We start from the raw sequence: 17,601 nt of genomic DNA on the forward strand, positions 1-17,601 counted from the left end.
TACTTCGTCTATTACATCCTGTAAGCTATATATCATATCATACAACATACAAGTTGTCATATTAAAAAAGACTTGTAATTGACGTCCAATTCTATCGTACTATTCCATACATATAAACTTTTATATAAGGCGTTTTTACACAAAAGATCGCATTAGTGTTATAGTACCTCCGTTTCAGAAAGTTCTTTACACTTTGAAAAATGTGTCTAAAGTATAAAAACTTTGACCGTAAATTCTCAACATTATATACATTAAAACGTTACATGTAAGATCTTGTTAGATTGGTCTCGGGATGTATTATCAGAGTATCAAATTTTTATAATTTTTTAACATACGAAATTGGATATATTAGTAGTAAAATATTGCATTGGAGTCCGTGCACATAGTAACTGTAAAGATCTTTTTGAAACGGAGGTAGTATAAGTTAAGCAATAAAATCAATTAGTTAAATACTGGAACTAATTAGTTAAGCACTGGAACCAATTAGTTTAATGCAACTAATTAGTTAAGCACTGAAACTAATTAGTTAAACAATGAAACCAATTAGTTAAACAATCAAAGTGGTCTTTTCGGTAAGACAGTCTTACACAAAAGTTGTTGTTCCATAAAACACGTTGTTAGGAATTAAACACAACTTGATTAAATCGACGAAGATTCGTATCGAAGATCGGAGTCAACATCAGATAATTAGTCATATACCAAATTGCTACAATAGAAGGTGTTGCCAATTAAGGCTCTTGTGGGATCTATTCTTTGCAATGGAATATTGCATGCACGTATTCCTTAGTTCAATATGTTGGACTTAGTTTCCTAGTTTATGTAAAATTATAATTAGAAAACTAACACTACACCAAAATGAGCCATTAACAACACCTTATTGATAGCGTTTATGAAAAAACGCTGTCATTTATATCAACAACACTTAATTGATAGCGTTTATGAAAAAACGCTATCATTATTTTCAAATAACAACGCATTATGTTGTATTGCACTTGATAATACCGCGTTTATTATTAAAGTGCTGCCAAAGCATCCCCAAAAATCTTTACTTAAATAAAAAAGATCAACTAAAAAAAACCTAAATTTATGGTTTCCCACTTACCCACGAAATACTGCACGAAAAAACTGAAAGATCAGTCCCAATTCCCTCAAACTCAATTTTTCCTAATCCCAAATTTAATTAAATTCAAACATTTTTCGGACGAGTTCCCTTCAATTCGAAGTTTATCCAAGCTCCTTCAATCTGAAATTTTTTGAGGGTCATTTGCGATTTGGTTTCTTCTCCGACAAACCTTTATCTACGGTTGTGAACGAACCCAAAGAATTCAATTAGTAGTAATGAAAACCTCCGAGAGCAGGAAAGCGAAAGAGAAGAAGAGGTCTGATTCGGACGAGTCGGAAATGCTGAGTTGAGGGCGAGTTGTAATAAAGAGGTTGATAAAATTGGACGCAAATCAAGTGATTTGTAAGAGAAAATGGACGACTTATCTCTGAAAGTGAGGGGATCAAACAACAAATATACTAGTATGCGTGTCTTTGTAATTTTTAATTTAATTGCGTTTCACAAGTTTATTAATTGTGATTTGCGAATTTGCTTGTGTGAATTGTCGTTTATTTACTTGGGTATGCTTATTTATTTCTATTGATTTTGATGTTTTTCCCCAATTTAGTGATTCTGACCTGCTTTATTCGATAATTTTAGCTAAAGATATGACTTGATTTAGTGAACTTTTATCAATCTTTTAGGTTAAATTGGATGGCTTCTAAGAGGATTTGAACAATCCCAAGGATAAACAAAAAGATCCTCCTACTTGGCTACTTCCCGAATGCCGGTATAATTTGATTTTAATCTTGTTTAATTGCGTTATTATTGATATTGTGAATTAGATTATGATTTTATATATATACATCCTATGTTTGATTCAATTATTAATAGATAATTTCCTGCATTGCTGATTTGCTGGGGATTTTGGGATTGATAATGACTAAATTTATAATCTCTACTTGTTCCATGTACTGGTGTTCTCCACTTGAAGGTTTAGTGAAGTGTGAACTGGTATTTGTCTCTTAGAGAGGTTGGGTGGTTTGGTTTTGATGTACCTTTAATGCTATTAACTTGTATACCACCGTCCAATGCTCTGAAAATTCCATCTAATGTTTAAAATTGAATCTTATGGTTGCCAACAGAATATCCTGATGGTGTATCACCGTCTGACTTCAGTGATATATGATTTTCACTACATTTCAAACACCAATGTCATTCCAGTTCACCAAATATTTTCCAAGTTCTAATTACCCAATCCTTTTACCTTATATGCAGAAACTGATTTGTATACTCGTGTCTGACATATAGTCCTTGAGTTTTAAAGCTCTTTGCTTGTTGGTTGCTGCATATACAAATCAGTTGCTTATTCATATAAGGCTTAAATAATCCAAGACAAAAAGTGCATGTGTATTAGATATTCGATTTGGAGGTTCCTCTCCTTGTTTGATTAATAAAAAAAACTTGCTAAATGCACCTTGTCACAACTTTTTCACTATCATCTTTGTAGAAACTGTATTTGGTTGCGAGGAACAAGGACATGTTGAGGGTTTATGAGCATGTTGTTTGGAGTATGTCAGGTTGTTTTATTCAGGCCAATTTAGAGTTTTGGTGACCCTGATCTGGTGCTGTTTATCACTAGAGATTAGAGTTTCTTTGTTCCCAGTGAACAATTTCATGGTTGTCAATTAAAGGATTGTATTGTTTTCACCCATGATTCTTTCCCTGCTTCTTTGGGTACAGATTTGGAGATCCCTAAAGATGATGAAACGGGTTTACATTTCTAAGATTGAAATAAATAATCATGCTTTTAACGCGACTGAGTAAGATATATTTCGTATATCCTAGATTATGCTCATGATTCATTGTTTGATATAGTAAGACTATATGCTAATGTAATATAATTTTGTTAAGAAATTCGGTTTCAACAATCTTAGCTACAATAACAGTCCCCACATTTAAGTCAGCACCAACACTTGCTTATTTCTCTGCAAGAGGTCCCTCGGCAGACCTCAAAAACCTTCTCAAGTTATACTTGCATTCATGTTTTTTTGTTGAAGAACATGCTATATAATTAACAAGTGACTAACAACGAATGTTTCCACGTAATTTTGCAGCCTGATATTGAAGCACCAGGAGTATTCTTGCAGTGTGGATAGCTAACGACAAATCAGAATAAACCACGCCTGAGGGAAAAGAACCTATGAGATGTTTATTTTTTTTTATTTTTTTGATAAACATGAGATGTTTATTTAATGTAATTGAGATATGAAATGGTTGTTGTTGTTTATACTGAATCGTTGTTAATGGATTTAAAACATTGTATATTGTATTATTATGATAAGATATTTATTTTAAATTGCAAGTGTTGGTATATTAATTGTTAAACAAAATATATCAATAAATAGCCTTCGTATAAAATAAGTATGTTGTTGCTTCTTTTACAAAAATAAATCAGTAATTTGGAGTTACAATGCCCCATTCCTTGCACTGAGCATCTACAACGCTTATATACTTAATGCTGCTAAATGAGGCAACATTAACAGCGCTTATTAAAAGCGCTGTCATTATTTTAACAGCGCCCATAATTAACAGCGCTTAATAAGCGCTGTAATTCATTGAAAAAAGCGCCATTGAAAGGTTATTGTGGTGTAGTGTAATAGTGTTATACAAATTTTTATATAATGCGGTATTACAAAAAAAAACCACATTATTTAGTTAGGCAATACCAGAATGGATCGACCGCCTAACTAGTATTATACATATTTTTATATAATGCGGTCGATCCATTCTGGTATTGCCTAACCAAATACTTAAGCAATGAAATCTATTAGTTAAGCACTTAAACCAAATAGTTAAGCAATGAATCTAATTAGTTAATCAATTAAAGTGGTCTTTTCGGTAAGGCGGTCTTACACAAAAGTTGTCGATAATATTTCGGTATGTAACAATCACTAGAATTATTTAGACTTGTGAAGCAACTATAATTCTAGTGGACGAGGGTTTCTACTTTAGCCTATAAAAAGGGGTTGGAAATATAAATTTCCTCATAAACACTTGTGTTTGCAGGGTGTGTTCCCAATCATTCTTGGCACACACGTTTGGTATAACACAAGTATTCCTAAGATCACTCTTAATCCGTCGTAACTCGTAACAGATAGTCGCGGAAAGTCGTCATTGTTTGATTCATTAGAAACATGTCATGTCATCTATAGAGAGAGAGTAGGGCCTAATTTTGAGCTGAAACTTGCATATTTTGTGAAATAACGAACACATGGCATATTAGTATATTACTAAGGGTTTCCATTATGTATTGGGTCTAGAAGATTCATTCGGCATTTTCTAAACCGTAATTATACCATTTAAACAGGTTATCGGTGTAATGGTTAACCGAAAAGTTATGCTCACACACTTGACATACCAAAACCAAATTACTGTAATTGAATCTTACCTTCCATAGAGAATCAAGTGGGCATGACGCAACCGTGACTGAATTATTACCCGAAGGGTTTGTTTGTTTCAACTTATTTTAACTTATTTCAGCAAAAATAAGTTCATGTAAGTTAATGTAAGTACATATAAGTTCAATTCATACAGGTTCAACAAGAGACAATTTAACACACAAATACTTTTTTTTTACCGAAAGTAAGTTTAAATAAGTTAATTCTAGTGAAATTCAATTGAAAGACAAAGCATTAGTATGAGTGGGAATGTCGGATTATTGAAGTTGGATAAAAATACGGTGAAGTGAAATGAGAGCTTGTGTAAGTGTTCTGGTCATTGGGCCGGCAAATGAAAGACTAATGGGCTTAAACCCATCCCAAATATTTGAACATGAACCAAACCCACACAAAATTGCCATCAATCACCGTCAAAATTAATCGTAAAACTCCGATGAACATCCGGCGAATCACTCGTTCTCTCTCCATCAAAGTTAGTCGTAAACTCGTAAAACAGTGATGATATTCTCCGATTTGAACATCCGGCGAATCAGTCCCACTTTCTCTCTCCAAATCTCCTGGTAATCTGGTATGCACAATTGCACTCTTTAGTTCTCCATTTTCAGTTTCCCCTTCTCTTTGTTTGTGATCATTGCCGACAATTCAATTATAAATAATAATAATTGTACAATTCAAACTTTCAGGTCCATGAATCGCTAATCTGCTACTACCCTGGCAGAGTTGCAGATATTCAATGTCAAGGTAATTTTCGTTCTCTAATTTTCTTCAATTTTACTTCTATTTCAAAACCTGAATGCGTAATTGAATTTTTGGATTTTTGCTATCAAAATGAACATATTTACACTAAATCACCAAACTTAAAGGTAGTGTTTCACAAAATTTCCTAAAACATAATACTATACCTCTTTTCAGTTCATGATCGGTGATGAATTGATGATGGTCTGTTATTTGTATTAAAAAGAATTTGGCATACACAATCCATCAATTTGACAGTTGTTAACTACTCGTAGAAGTGTCAATTAGTAATTGTTTGCTTCTGCAAATTTTTTATATTTTTTGGGAAAAGAAACATTCTCAGTTAAGTCAGTTGAATTATCAACGGAGTAGTCAATTAGGCAACCGGCCTTAAAATGAAATAGCAGAAAGTTGAGACTGCATTAAACTTGGAATTATTAGTCCTTTATTCAAACGAAAGTATCTTGTTTAGCTTTGATATTGCAATTATTTGAACAAATTTGCAAAATTACTGCTTATATAATATATTTTCATTATTCTTTCACGTTTAAACACTACAGTACATTCTGAGGAGGGATTGAGGGTAAACTGAAAAATAAAATGAAAAATAGAAAGGTTATTTGGCAAAGAAAATACAACCAACACTTTGATTAAGAACTTTATTTCTCAAAGGCTCTCATTAATCAGTAAATATTTGAGGAATATGTTTAATGAAGGGCCAGTATTCTCGCTTCTTTCCCCTCTCCGTAAGTATGGGGCATGCACAAATCTGAAGTGTCTTCAAGTTTGGGAGGTTACTTATTTGTTGGGGCAGTGATTCCAATCTTGGGCATTCTGTCAAACTAAGCATTGTTAGGGAGGTGAGGTTGTCGATCCATTCTGGTATTGCCTTGAGCTGTTCACAACTTTCGAAACGTAGTTCTTTTAGGGAAGACATCCCTAGAAACAAATCTTGAAAATTCTCCGGAAGAAGTTCTAACTCTTTATTATCCCTGAAACGCAAACTATGAAGGTTGGAAAAACAACTACTTCGGAGAGTAAGTGCTTGTCGTTGTGGATCAGATTGCCCAACATTCCAATCATTTGTGATGCGGAGATGCTTAAGAGAGGTGAAATTGTGTATCTGTCGCCTTGTTATTATAATTGCCAACTCCACAATTTCCACTGTTAGAATATCTAATTTAGGAAATGCAGGCTTCCAATTATCCAGATGATGACTCTGGACCTGGATAAGCTCTCTTGAATCTTCATCACCACTTAACCAAATCCTCCACCGTCCTTTTAATTTCGGCATACTGAAAACTGAAAGAGAGGTGAAATTGTGTATTTGTTGCCTTGCAATTGCAATAGCTAACTTCACGTAGAACACTATTAGCATAAACAATGCAAGAAATGTAGGCTTCCGATTAACCACATTATGATTCTGATGCCGTTGGACCTGGAGAAGCTCTTTTGAATCTTGCTCTCCACGGGAAGAGGACATCCTCCACCATCCCTTCAGTTTTGGCATTCCGTAAACTTCAAGTGTTACAAGACTGGGGAATAAGGGAGCTGGGGGTAACTTATCATCCACGAGGTTATCACTATTATTAGCATTGCTACTACTAGTGTTGTCCTCTATATACTCCACATTATCACACCACTTAAGACATAGAAAATCTAGATAAGGCAGCCTTCCAAAGGAGCAGAGATATCTGCATGCTTTACAATCTCTTATACAGATGGCATGTAAGTTGGGAAGGCAACATTCTAACTGATCCATCATCCAGCCTGGTAACCTCTCCCCTCCGTAACCCGCTATGCTTAATACCTTCAGATTAGAAGGGGGCTGAAGACCTTCTAACACCCTCTCATCCTCTTTTGTTCCATTCTTGAAATCTATATACAAATCCTTGAGCTTTCCTTTCATCTTCAAGTTTACTGAACTGATCTCTGATGACGTTATATACTTCGACTCTCTATGCACTATGATACTCAACTCTCTACCTAGATTTCCGAGCCGCTTTAAGTCTGCTAAGTTTCCCACATTAGCCATCTGTTCACTCACTATAAACACATCTAATGTTCTAAGGTTTGTCAAATTCCCCAATCCCATCGGCATACGACTCAATTTCTCACTCCCTTGTAACAAAAGGTGTCTCAGATTCTCCAACTTGCTTATGTCCCTTGGCAATTCCTCGAGGTTGGGACAATCTCGCAAGTAGAGTGATTGTAAAGCCACTAACTTCGTGATTGAATTTGGGAGTTTCACTATATCAGTTCCAGTCAAATTTAGAAACCGCAAACAGAACAAGTCACCTACAGATGTTGGCAATTCCTTTATCCCCACCCCATTAAGGTCCAATACCTTTAAACTTTGAAATTTTGATATTAATTTATAACAACTTGACAAATTACTCGCCTTTATCCTACTACCTTTAAAAATATAAGAATAATAAGAATTACCTCTGATGAAAGATTCTAGGTGTTTGATTTTGAATATTGAAGAAGGAACTTCCCAATTTGAGTTCGTCGCCACATTACAGATAGACAGATGACGAACCTTTTGGTCAAACTTATCTGTGTTTGAATCTGCCACCTTGTATTTGACCCCAGCTTGCGAAAGAACAACCTCATACATCACATCATGCATTGTACAGAATGGATCAGTCGAACTTATTTGGAGAAACCCAAAATCTTGCAAACTCAACATATATTGTTCTCCTGCTTCCTCCAAGATTTGCCCTAATTGTGGTTTAACATATCCCAAAGCAATCCAACGATGGATCATTTGTTCTATAAGAAATGAGCCTCCCTTTTTGAATAAGGTGCAATACGTAACGCAACGCTTCAAATTTTCATCCAAGTGGTTGTAGCTAAGTTTAAGCGTATGCTCAACTACATCCCCATAAGAAGCAAAATCTGCATGTTGTTGTTCATCTCTGAAGGCCTGCCATTCTTGAATTGTATGTTTGCTTGCTAAGATGCCGCCTACACTTCTTATAACAAGGGGCATATTTGGACACATTTTTGAAATCTCCATCCCAATTGCCTCCACACCTGGTTCCTGGTACTGTGTAAAAGCAATCTTTTGAAAGAGAAGCCAAGAGTCCTCTTCTGTTAAACCCCTAAGCTGATAAGGGTTGACAGAATCCATAATTTTAGCAACCTTTTTATTACAGGTAGTAAGGAGAACCTTACTCCCTTTAGCCCCACACTCTAGCAGACTTTTAAGATTAACCCATTTCTCTCTTAGACTGGCATGATCCCAGATGTTATCCAAAACTAGCAGAAACTTCTTCCCTCCAATTGCTTGAATGAAATGATGACAGAGCTGAACCGCGTCGCAATTGTGAGGCAATTCCCCCATACCACAATCTATGATCTTTCGCAGCACCGCCTCAACATTAAAATCCGGAGTTACTGAAACCCAGAAGTGTGCATCAAAACAACCCTTCACCCTCTGATCATTAAACACATACCGAGCCAATGTTGTTTTTCCCATTCCGTCGATCCCAAAAATGGAGTCAACAGATACAGTCTCTGTAGTCATGGAGTCCTCAGACAACATGCTTACAATGTTGTTCCTGTCTCCTTCCCTCCCCACAACCAAATTGTGGAGGATTGAAGAGGTAGCCATTTGAAGGCCCCTTCCTCGACTCTGGTTCAAAGATGGACTGCTAACTATGCTACCAAACTGGGCATGGTTCCTTGCAATGCAGTCAAACTTCTTCAAGATAGTCTTGAGTTTTGTAGCATCTCGCAAGGGGGAAACAAGCTGGTTTGATTCAGAAAAGAACAAGCGCACCGGTTTGATTAATTTGTTTCCTCGCATAACTTGTTTCAACTCGACTTTATCTGCCTGTTCATCCAAGAAATCATCTAACTCAGCCAGTGCAGTCCTGAGCTTGTTGAGCACGTCTTGTTGAGAATTGCTGCAAGTCTCCAAAGTTTCTGCGTCAACAAGTGTAGCTTCGATGGTGGTCTTAAGCTCTTGAAGGCTTGTAATGTGGGAATCCAGATCTTTCGCATAAACGAGTTTTTTGTATGCTCCAGAACCCAGTTTCTCTATAATAGTTTTAGCAACTTCACAGAGTATGGCTTCAGCCATTTCACTACTCACTCTCTTTTCTTTGGTGATTTTTAAGGACAGAAACAGTGAATATGGATTCGGGTTTTTATGATGGAAGCTCAAAGAGAAGAGATGTATAGGAAAATTAAGGCGTAGCAGACTAGCAGTAGCAATGTGTTTGTAAAATGAGTGGTTTGCTGAATTGAAATTTATGAAGTAAGAAAATGTTAAGTAATAAGTGTAAGATTTTTTTCGTGGTAGCTGTATTATTGATGGTTTCAGAAGTTAGTTAACTGATTGCTCCAATCTTTTGAATATTCTTCACTTGCAAGTTGCAACTCATTATAGATCTGGTCCGACTAGTATTTTCATTGTATTCTTTGTCTTAATTTTATTTATCCGGTAGTCACTGAGTCCATTGTAATTCATCCGAAAGGATAAGTATGGTTGTCTGTCTTGATTTTCTTTCCTTATCAAAAAAAAATAAAAAAATAAAAAAATAAAATATATATGATCCTGCTAACACAGTAATTGAATTTTCAAGTAAGATGTTTCCACTAGTTTTACGCCATATATTGTTAATTACATGTTAGTTCATTGAATTTTCCTTCAATTGCCTTCTCCTGTACTCCCCAAAACGCTTAATTAGGATTAAGATGGAATCAGAAGAAGGAGATTTAGGGTGTGCTTGGTTTGGTGTAAAACGTTTTCCTGGAAAATGGATTTTCCCTTTCCTCCGTTGTTTGGTATAAGAGGGGTGTAAAACTTCCAATAATCTCTCGATGGGAAACCACTTTTCCTCATTATCTCCTTTTCTCTTCCCATTAATCTACTCTCATTTTCTTTCTTTTCTCTATCAATTTTTTTTTGTAAGGAACCAAAGAAAGGAATTTTTTTGGAATTGCTTTTTAAATTAGAAAATGTTTTCTATGGAAAATCATTATTTATTAAAAACGTCTTCTGCCATACCAAATGAAACGGAATATCTGTGTTTGTGAATGTCATATTCGGGAAAGAGTATGGCCTTGTTTGATAGATAGAGGTTTTGGAGAAAATTAGAGGTTTGGACCACTATTAGAGGTTTGACTAGTCAAATAGTCTAATAGTGGTGTTTGGTAGAAAGAGGTTTGAATTAGAGTTTTGGCCTAAAACCTCCATTTATCAACACGCTGCTTTCAGCAACGTTTTGTTGAGAGTTTTGTAAGTACGAAATTGTAAAAGACGATCTTGTCCTCCCTGTCGAGTCCTTGAGCTACATCTCCACAACTCCAATTGATCGGTGATTTACCAAACTAATTCACAATTAAACCACCATAAATCTAACCCAAAAAAAAGTCCGGAAAACCTATTTCATATGAACAATAAAAATAAACTATCAAACTTTTAATTGGATATTCAATGATAAATTATTGGGGGAAAACATTTGTTTGGTGGATATTTGGGCCATGTTCGGCAAAATTAGCGGTAGTGGGTAGCGGTTGAATAGCGGGTAGCGGTTAAAGTAGCGAGTAGCGGTGAATAGTAACGGGTAACGGTTAGCTGTCAAAGTAGTGGTAACTAATATGAGTGTTCTGTAAAAGTAGCGGTTGATATTATAAAAATAAAAATAAAAGCAAGAATATTATTTAAAACTTTATTATAAATTTGTCAAACGCTACCCGCTACCTTAAACGCTACTAATTTTAACGTTTGACAAAAGCTACCCAACCGCTACCTCAACCGTTAACCGCTACCTAAATCGCTACTTTACCAAACACTTATAAATTTTATAAGTAGCGTCAAAACGCTACCCGCTGTCTCAAACGCTACCGCCGAACACGCCCTTGATATACCTGAAGAAATTAAAATTAAAAGTTGAATCCCTACCAAATTACTTCTCGGTTATTGTCCTTGAATTGTTGATGTCCGTTGATAATTAATATGGGAAATATTTTAGGAGTGGAAAATAGTAGATATTTGAGGAGATGGGGATGGAGGAATGTCGGACGGAGATGGCAAGAAGGTGAAGACGAAGATGCGTTGTTGGAGAACAGAAGTGGAGTCTGGGTTTGGGTTTGGGACTTTGAAGATTTTTTTTCCTTTTATTCCTTTTACTTAGTAATTACCTAATGGGCTTTGATTCTATTGGGGGTGGGTTTTGGGTTCTTCATGCCCATTTTTTTGATGTTTTTTTTATCTCCGTTTTTTCTGATATTTTTGTGTATGATGTGAGAAGATGATTATTAATGTATTATTGTTATTATTGGTAATTAATAATATCACATATTAAATAATTATGATTTACGTGGTATTTATTTGTGTTTTCTATAGTTGTATAATATTTTCTAAATTAGCAAATCACATTTTACATCACAATTATTGATTATTAAAAAATTAAAAAGACAATAATAATACTAATGTCCATAAGTGTCTTTTTGCACAATTAAATAGTGAACAACTTTTATCAAACCTCTGAGTGTTACCAAACACGTTTATATAAACAGCTAGTCAAATCCGCAGTCAATTCTGCTAAATAAAAAGATAATCAACTAACTGCTAATACAAACAGTAAACAGCTAAACGCTAAAATCTAATTACCAAACAGGGCCTATGTAAAATGTACTAGACAATGTGTTCAAAAAGTCAAAAATAAGGGACGATAATGACTACTGAGAGAATTGTCTTTAGACTAAAGGTGTCGCAATAATTTCCAACTTCAATCACTACAATACTCCCACCAGAAGACGAACACCAAAGTCAGGCTCATGTTAATTTCAAGGTAAGTCAATTTAAGTGTAGCAAAGGGACTTGTTGCTCTCTGAGGTTACTGTAACCAAATAAATGGACAGTCTACTATAGCCCTTTTTACTTGCACATGTGACAATGTGAGTCCCCTTTTCTTGCATTTGTGTTTTGAACTTGTTTTCCTTCGAACAATTCAGCATGGGGTCATAAGACTCATAAGTCATAACTAGTTGTATAATATGTTCTTAAGGTCATAACCCAGTTGTGTTCAGTAATTTGTACTCCTGAAGATTATTAAAATTTCATTCTCCTCTATTAGTGGACGTAGCTAACACATTGTTATTAAACCACGTTAAATCTATGTGTTCTTTATTATCTTTCTTGTTTTCGTTATAACAGAACTCTTATCACCAACGCGGTAGAATTATACTTCTAAGTTCTAGAGTTATTATTGTAGGAGAATGTTTTGGGAAGTTTCTGAGATATTACAGTGTATAGATCAATGCCATGGGTGACATTTCATTTGTGACTTGTGAGCTCTCTTTCCTTGCATTTGTGATTTGAACTCATAACACCGACGCTGTAGATTTGTACTTCTAGATATGGAGTTATTTATTGTAAGAACTTAGACTTTCACATGGTAATTAACGAAACCCTCAAACTTTTGGGAAGTTTCTGAGATATTCCCGTATCCGTATCCGTATCAATTCCATGGGCAACATTTTAACTCACAAGACTTCTTCAGTTGACTAAATTGTGAGGCTTTGAGAGTTTGAGCCAAGTACTATCTGGTTTGAACATGTAAATTGTAACGTACTAACGTGTGTACGTGTCATGTTTTGTATACATTCATCTAAGAACAAACATGGTGAAAGGATAGCTCTATCTCTATTTGTGCTACAATGATAAAATAAACCGCATCCTTTTTTTGTGTATGTATCACTAATCTATTTGTTAATGTACTCATCCGTAGAGTTTACAACTTAATGACAATGTTTTTCAAGTCCTACGTCTCTAAGTAATAAGCGCATAAGATTATACTTCGTATAAGTCTTCTTAAAAATCAACTAGCTTTTGAGCCCGTTTATAGAATGGGCGGTTGTATAGTAGTTGTTCAGATGTCTTTTGAACTTTTAATTAGTGAGCACTTCTGATTTTTGGTAATATATGAATTAAATAGAGTAGTAGTTTGAAGGTTGAAAAAATATAAAATTTATATGTTGAATAAATATTGGATGTTAAAGAGGTGGAGTGGAAGAGACTAATGACAGTGGCGGATTTAGGGGGGTACAAGGGGTACCGTCGCCCCCCATTCCCTAGATCCGCGGAAAAATATATAATAGGAACAGACATTGTGTATATATTTTAAATTTTCTATGATGTATCACATATATGAGTTTGTCTCAGTTGGTTGACGGTTTAGCCTCATTATGTTGGAACAAAGAGCTGCAGGGTTCGAATCTTGGTAACTCTTATTTTCACCACGTTTTTTCCCATTTATTTAGCTCCTTAATGTTTAACTTTCTCATTATTTAGCACTTAATATTTTTTCCACCGTTTAACTATTTATTGATTTCAGTCTTCCCTTCTTTCAACTCTTTAATGATTTTACTTATATCATTTGTGAGTTTCTTTTTCACTCATTTAATTTCAATTACATAGATATATCATTTTGTGAATTTCACTTTTGTACTTAGCTAAAATTAGTTGTATGAGTTATATAATTTTTAAAAAATAAAATTTGTGAACACACTGCTAGATGTCATATACATAGTGAAGAATAATATTTTCATTTCTATTGAAATTTAATATGATTTTAATTTCATTAATGGTTTTTATATACACAGTTCACTACTCCCTTTATTTTTCTAATTGTTCTATTGTTTATCGAATATATTGAAAGACTAGTAAATCGTTGATAATATAAATGAAGTGAGCGGTGGGTTTAGATTTTAATGATTTGGACTAAAATATTACAACGAATGTAATTTTGACGCTTTTTTAAATACCGAAAGTAGACCCTTTTTTTGGATCCTCACTACTACAAAAATGTTCAAAGAGATCCCTAAAAACATACCCATTACATTAGGTAACGGGTCTCTTTATTTAAAAAGACCTAATATTACAAATAACGGGTCTCTTATATTAACCTGGACCCACTCATTAGACAATAAAATATAAACAAGAGACCCGCTATAATAAATAGGAGGTCTCTTATGTGTGGAGGGGTCCACTAGGCGGAAAAAAAGAGACCTGTTAAGTCTCATAAAAGGTCTGCTCCCTATTTTTATTTAATTAATACGGATGTAGATGGTCATAGGAACTGGAATCATTTCGTCCAAAAAAAAAAAAAAAAGGGTACCTAAACCTAAATTCCTTTCCCCCTTCCTTCCTACCAGCGAAACCAGGAAACCAATCCTGACTCCTCCTCTCAGATCTACCCATTCCAAAATTCTCATTCCTTTGTTCACAACCAAAACCCAGGTTTATGTTCCTCAATCAATCTATATATCCCTAATTCACTAAATTCAGCACCTCACCGGAATTTAACAACAAACCCTACTTGCCGAAATCTGAATTTGATTCAATAATGCGTATTTCGTCATCTAATCCTCTCTGCTCTCCTTCTCTGGTTCGCCGCTGCTTGGGGTTATGGTGGTTGTTAACGCTATCGTTGCTACTCATTCATGAACTGGTAATCTCTCTACTAAATTATTCCATTAAAAAATTGAATTAAACCCCCAATTTATGAAACCCTAACTTTCCCTTCTAGATTCCCTACTAAATTCCGGCGAGAAGTGCTCCAACCCCGTTGATGTTTCGCCGTCGCTGAATGCTGCTGATCTCTACTTTCCCCTGCTCTGCTTCACTCGTTTCACTCCTCTGCTTCCTCTCACCTCCGGCGGACTCGTCGAAGTCACTATGTGGCCTCGCTGGAGCTGCTCTTACCGTTCTTTGGTGTTGTTGTCAGATTTAACGTAACATAAGAATGTATGAATCTAAATCTCAAAGAGAAGTTGAAGAAACTTTCGGTAACAAATCTTTTAAGCTCATTTTCCTTCTCTCCATTTTCAATTTTATTGTTTGATTTGGTGTTCCTTTTAATTGAATGTTTGAGAATTTGCAATGCTTTTTCTGTGAAAATGAACCTGCAAAGCTGTTGCCTCTGGACAGATTTCTTTTACACTTTAAGTATGTTTTGCTCCAATTGTTTTGAACAATGTGATCTGTTTGGGTTAATTGGGTATGTTGTGAATGTTTATTTGGAAATAAGTTGATTTGTTGTGTTTATGAAAGTAGCAGTTACTTTTTTTGCCTCCAAATCATGGGGAATCATCTAGTGATGTAGTCATAAAATTATGTTTGTCCACACTGCAAACTAGCAAGTTTCATTTTCAAAACAATAATTTGACAATCACAACCAACCAATTTCTTAACTTGAATGTAAACATTGTTGAAATGAGAAGCAACTTTAGAAAAAGTAATCGAACTTTAACGCCCATCATTGCCCACTGGTAGTTTGATGAGATTATCTGCTAACTCCGCAAATAAGCTAGCTAAGACTTGAATTTGTTTTTTAGAACATGTCAGTCAAGCCGAACCTATTTGAAATATTCTGGTTCAATAAATTCATAAACAGCAAATTTCCAAAAGAGAGTATGGAGAAAGATGAACCTTGGACCACAAGAGCTCGTTGAATTGATCAGGGTTAGTTCCAGAAGGAACAACAACAGCAACTTTAGAAGTTAATAGATCATAAGTGTTCTTGTTTATTGCTTTGGAAAAGTTATGAATTGGTTAACATTGAGATGGAAGGTATATTTCTTATGTGGCGGATGGGTTGACATGTTTTAGGTTTTACTCCGTAGGTTACAGGTTTCTACACTCAAGCGGAAAATTGTCCTAAAGTCTGTCTATACTTCGTAAGCTAATGTTCATTTTTTTTCATCTCTGGATTTTAAAAGCATGGAGATATCCATGTTGTTAATCAACAACAGGACTTAAGTGAAAAGGCACAATTTTCGATTTGGTGCCATCAAGAAAAAAAAAAGGTTGGGGGTTGCTTTAGCGATTTAGGTCTGCATAATCATTAAGGTTTTTCTACAATTTGTTGGGCACTTGGGTTCCACTATGTAAGATTAATCAGAGTAAGACTTGAAATATACATAACTAGTACGTTTATCGTTTATCTCTAACTGTCAAACATTTCTGATTGGTTTCTTGAAATATACATAACACAAGGTCTTACAGAAGAGTTTAGCAAAAGAGGTGCTTGTGACAGCCGACAGGGCAATCAAGAGGCAAAGTGAATTTTTACTATGAATTTTTATGAATTTTTTGTTTGTTGGTAATCGTGGCAAACCTGTGAGATACCTTAAGTTACTATGAATTTTTTGCTTGCTCATACTTCCGCACTGTGTTTTTCTCCTCATATAATTTGTTTTTTGGTTGATGGCAATTTCGTAGGTTTCGTTTGTGAAACTGTTTAGGTAATCTTAAACTATGCATTAATGATCACAAGTTATACAAATAGCTACCTAGATCTGTGTTTGGTACTGATCTGTTGGAGTGGCAGTGGGTTATTACTATTAGTTACTATTCTGCAGATTCTCTCATGCTCACAGTTTTGTTTAATTATTTAATCGAGCAATAGTCTAAACTGATATGTGCATTGTCTTGGATGATTGAAAGAGTGTCTCACTCTAAAAAATAAAACTGTCTTTGATCTCGACTTGATGATGATATGTTTTGATGCCTATACAGATAATGTAATGCTTGTCAAAGTTTAACTACCTAAAGAGTTGGTAAATGGAGAAATAATATGTTAAGACTTTGATTGCTTAGTTTAATTGTCAATTACTGAGATGCATTTTATTTTGGTTCTCCACCATTGTCAGCTTTGAGAATATTTCGAGCATGCAAAGGAAGGAAGCTGGAGTTTCAAGACTGATGACTGCACACAAGTGGAACAATGGGAGAACCAAAGGGGATGATTTTAACAAGTGAAGCTTCACAAAAGAGGTTTATTCAGTACAATAGGATAGAAAAATTTCCCTCGTTTTTGAGACTTCACAAGTTGGATATATAATTTCTAATGTTCTCACAAGTAATACAGATTTATATTGTTAAGCTTAAATTTTTAGATTTATGGATGTGATCAATCGTGAATAAATTATCTGTATTTGAGTGTAATATTTTGTTTTTCTTAAATTTAAAAGGGGGTAAATATGTCAGCATAAATAATTTTTTTTAAATCCAAAATTATCAAAGAGACCCGTTAGGTGAGATAGTGGGTCTCTAGTAAATCATCTTTTTTTAATAAAAACATGACAAAGAGACCCGTTAGGTGAAATAGGGGATCTGAATTTGTTGAATAAAAAAATATTAAAAATATCAAAGAGACCCATTTTCTTAAATATGGGGTCTGAATTTTAGTTACAAAAGACCCCATATCTCTAATAGGGGGTCTCTTCCCCTCCTATATTATTTTTTATATGGTTGACACAAGAGACCCCTTTTCTTAAATAACGGGTCTCTTGTTTTTAACAAACAGACCCCCTCTTGATGAGGGGGTCTCTTTATAAAAG

The 17,601-nt window shown here is 34.8% G+C and overlaps 1 protein-coding gene and 1 long non-coding RNA gene across 3 annotated transcripts; one reads left to right on the top strand and one right to left on the bottom strand.

Moving 5' to 3' along the window:
• Nucleotides 1-4,868: 4,868 nt before the first annotated feature.
• On the top strand, nt 4,869-17,238 carry LOC130469323 (uncharacterized). Of its 2 annotated transcripts, none has more exons than XR_008929787.1 (3): nt 4,869-5,071; nt 5,187-5,244; nt 11,226-11,584. It is a non-coding gene; the product is annotated as an uncharacterized lncRNA (long non-coding RNA). The 2 variants fall into 2 exon arrangements; XR_008929786.1 differs by lacking the exon at nt 11,226-11,584 and adding an exon at nt 16,912-17,238 and having other exon boundaries at nt 4,875-5,071.
• On the bottom strand, nt 5,754-9,713 carry LOC110783073 (putative disease resistance protein RGA1). Its single transcript, XM_021987368.2, has one exon. It carries the CDS (start codon nt 9,326-9,328, stop codon nt 5,918-5,920), a length of 3,411 nt encoding a protein of 1,136 aa, XP_021843060.2. The 5' UTR covers nt 9,329-9,713; the 3' UTR covers nt 5,754-5,917.
• Nucleotides 17,239-17,601: the final 363 nt, after the last annotated feature.

This window comes from Spinacia oleracea, chromosome 3 (assembly GCF_020520425.1).
Source record: "Spinacia oleracea cultivar Varoflay chromosome 3, BTI_SOV_V1, whole genome shotgun sequence".
Lineage (NCBI taxonomy): Eukaryota > Viridiplantae > Streptophyta > Magnoliopsida > Caryophyllales > Amaranthaceae > Spinacia > Spinacia oleracea.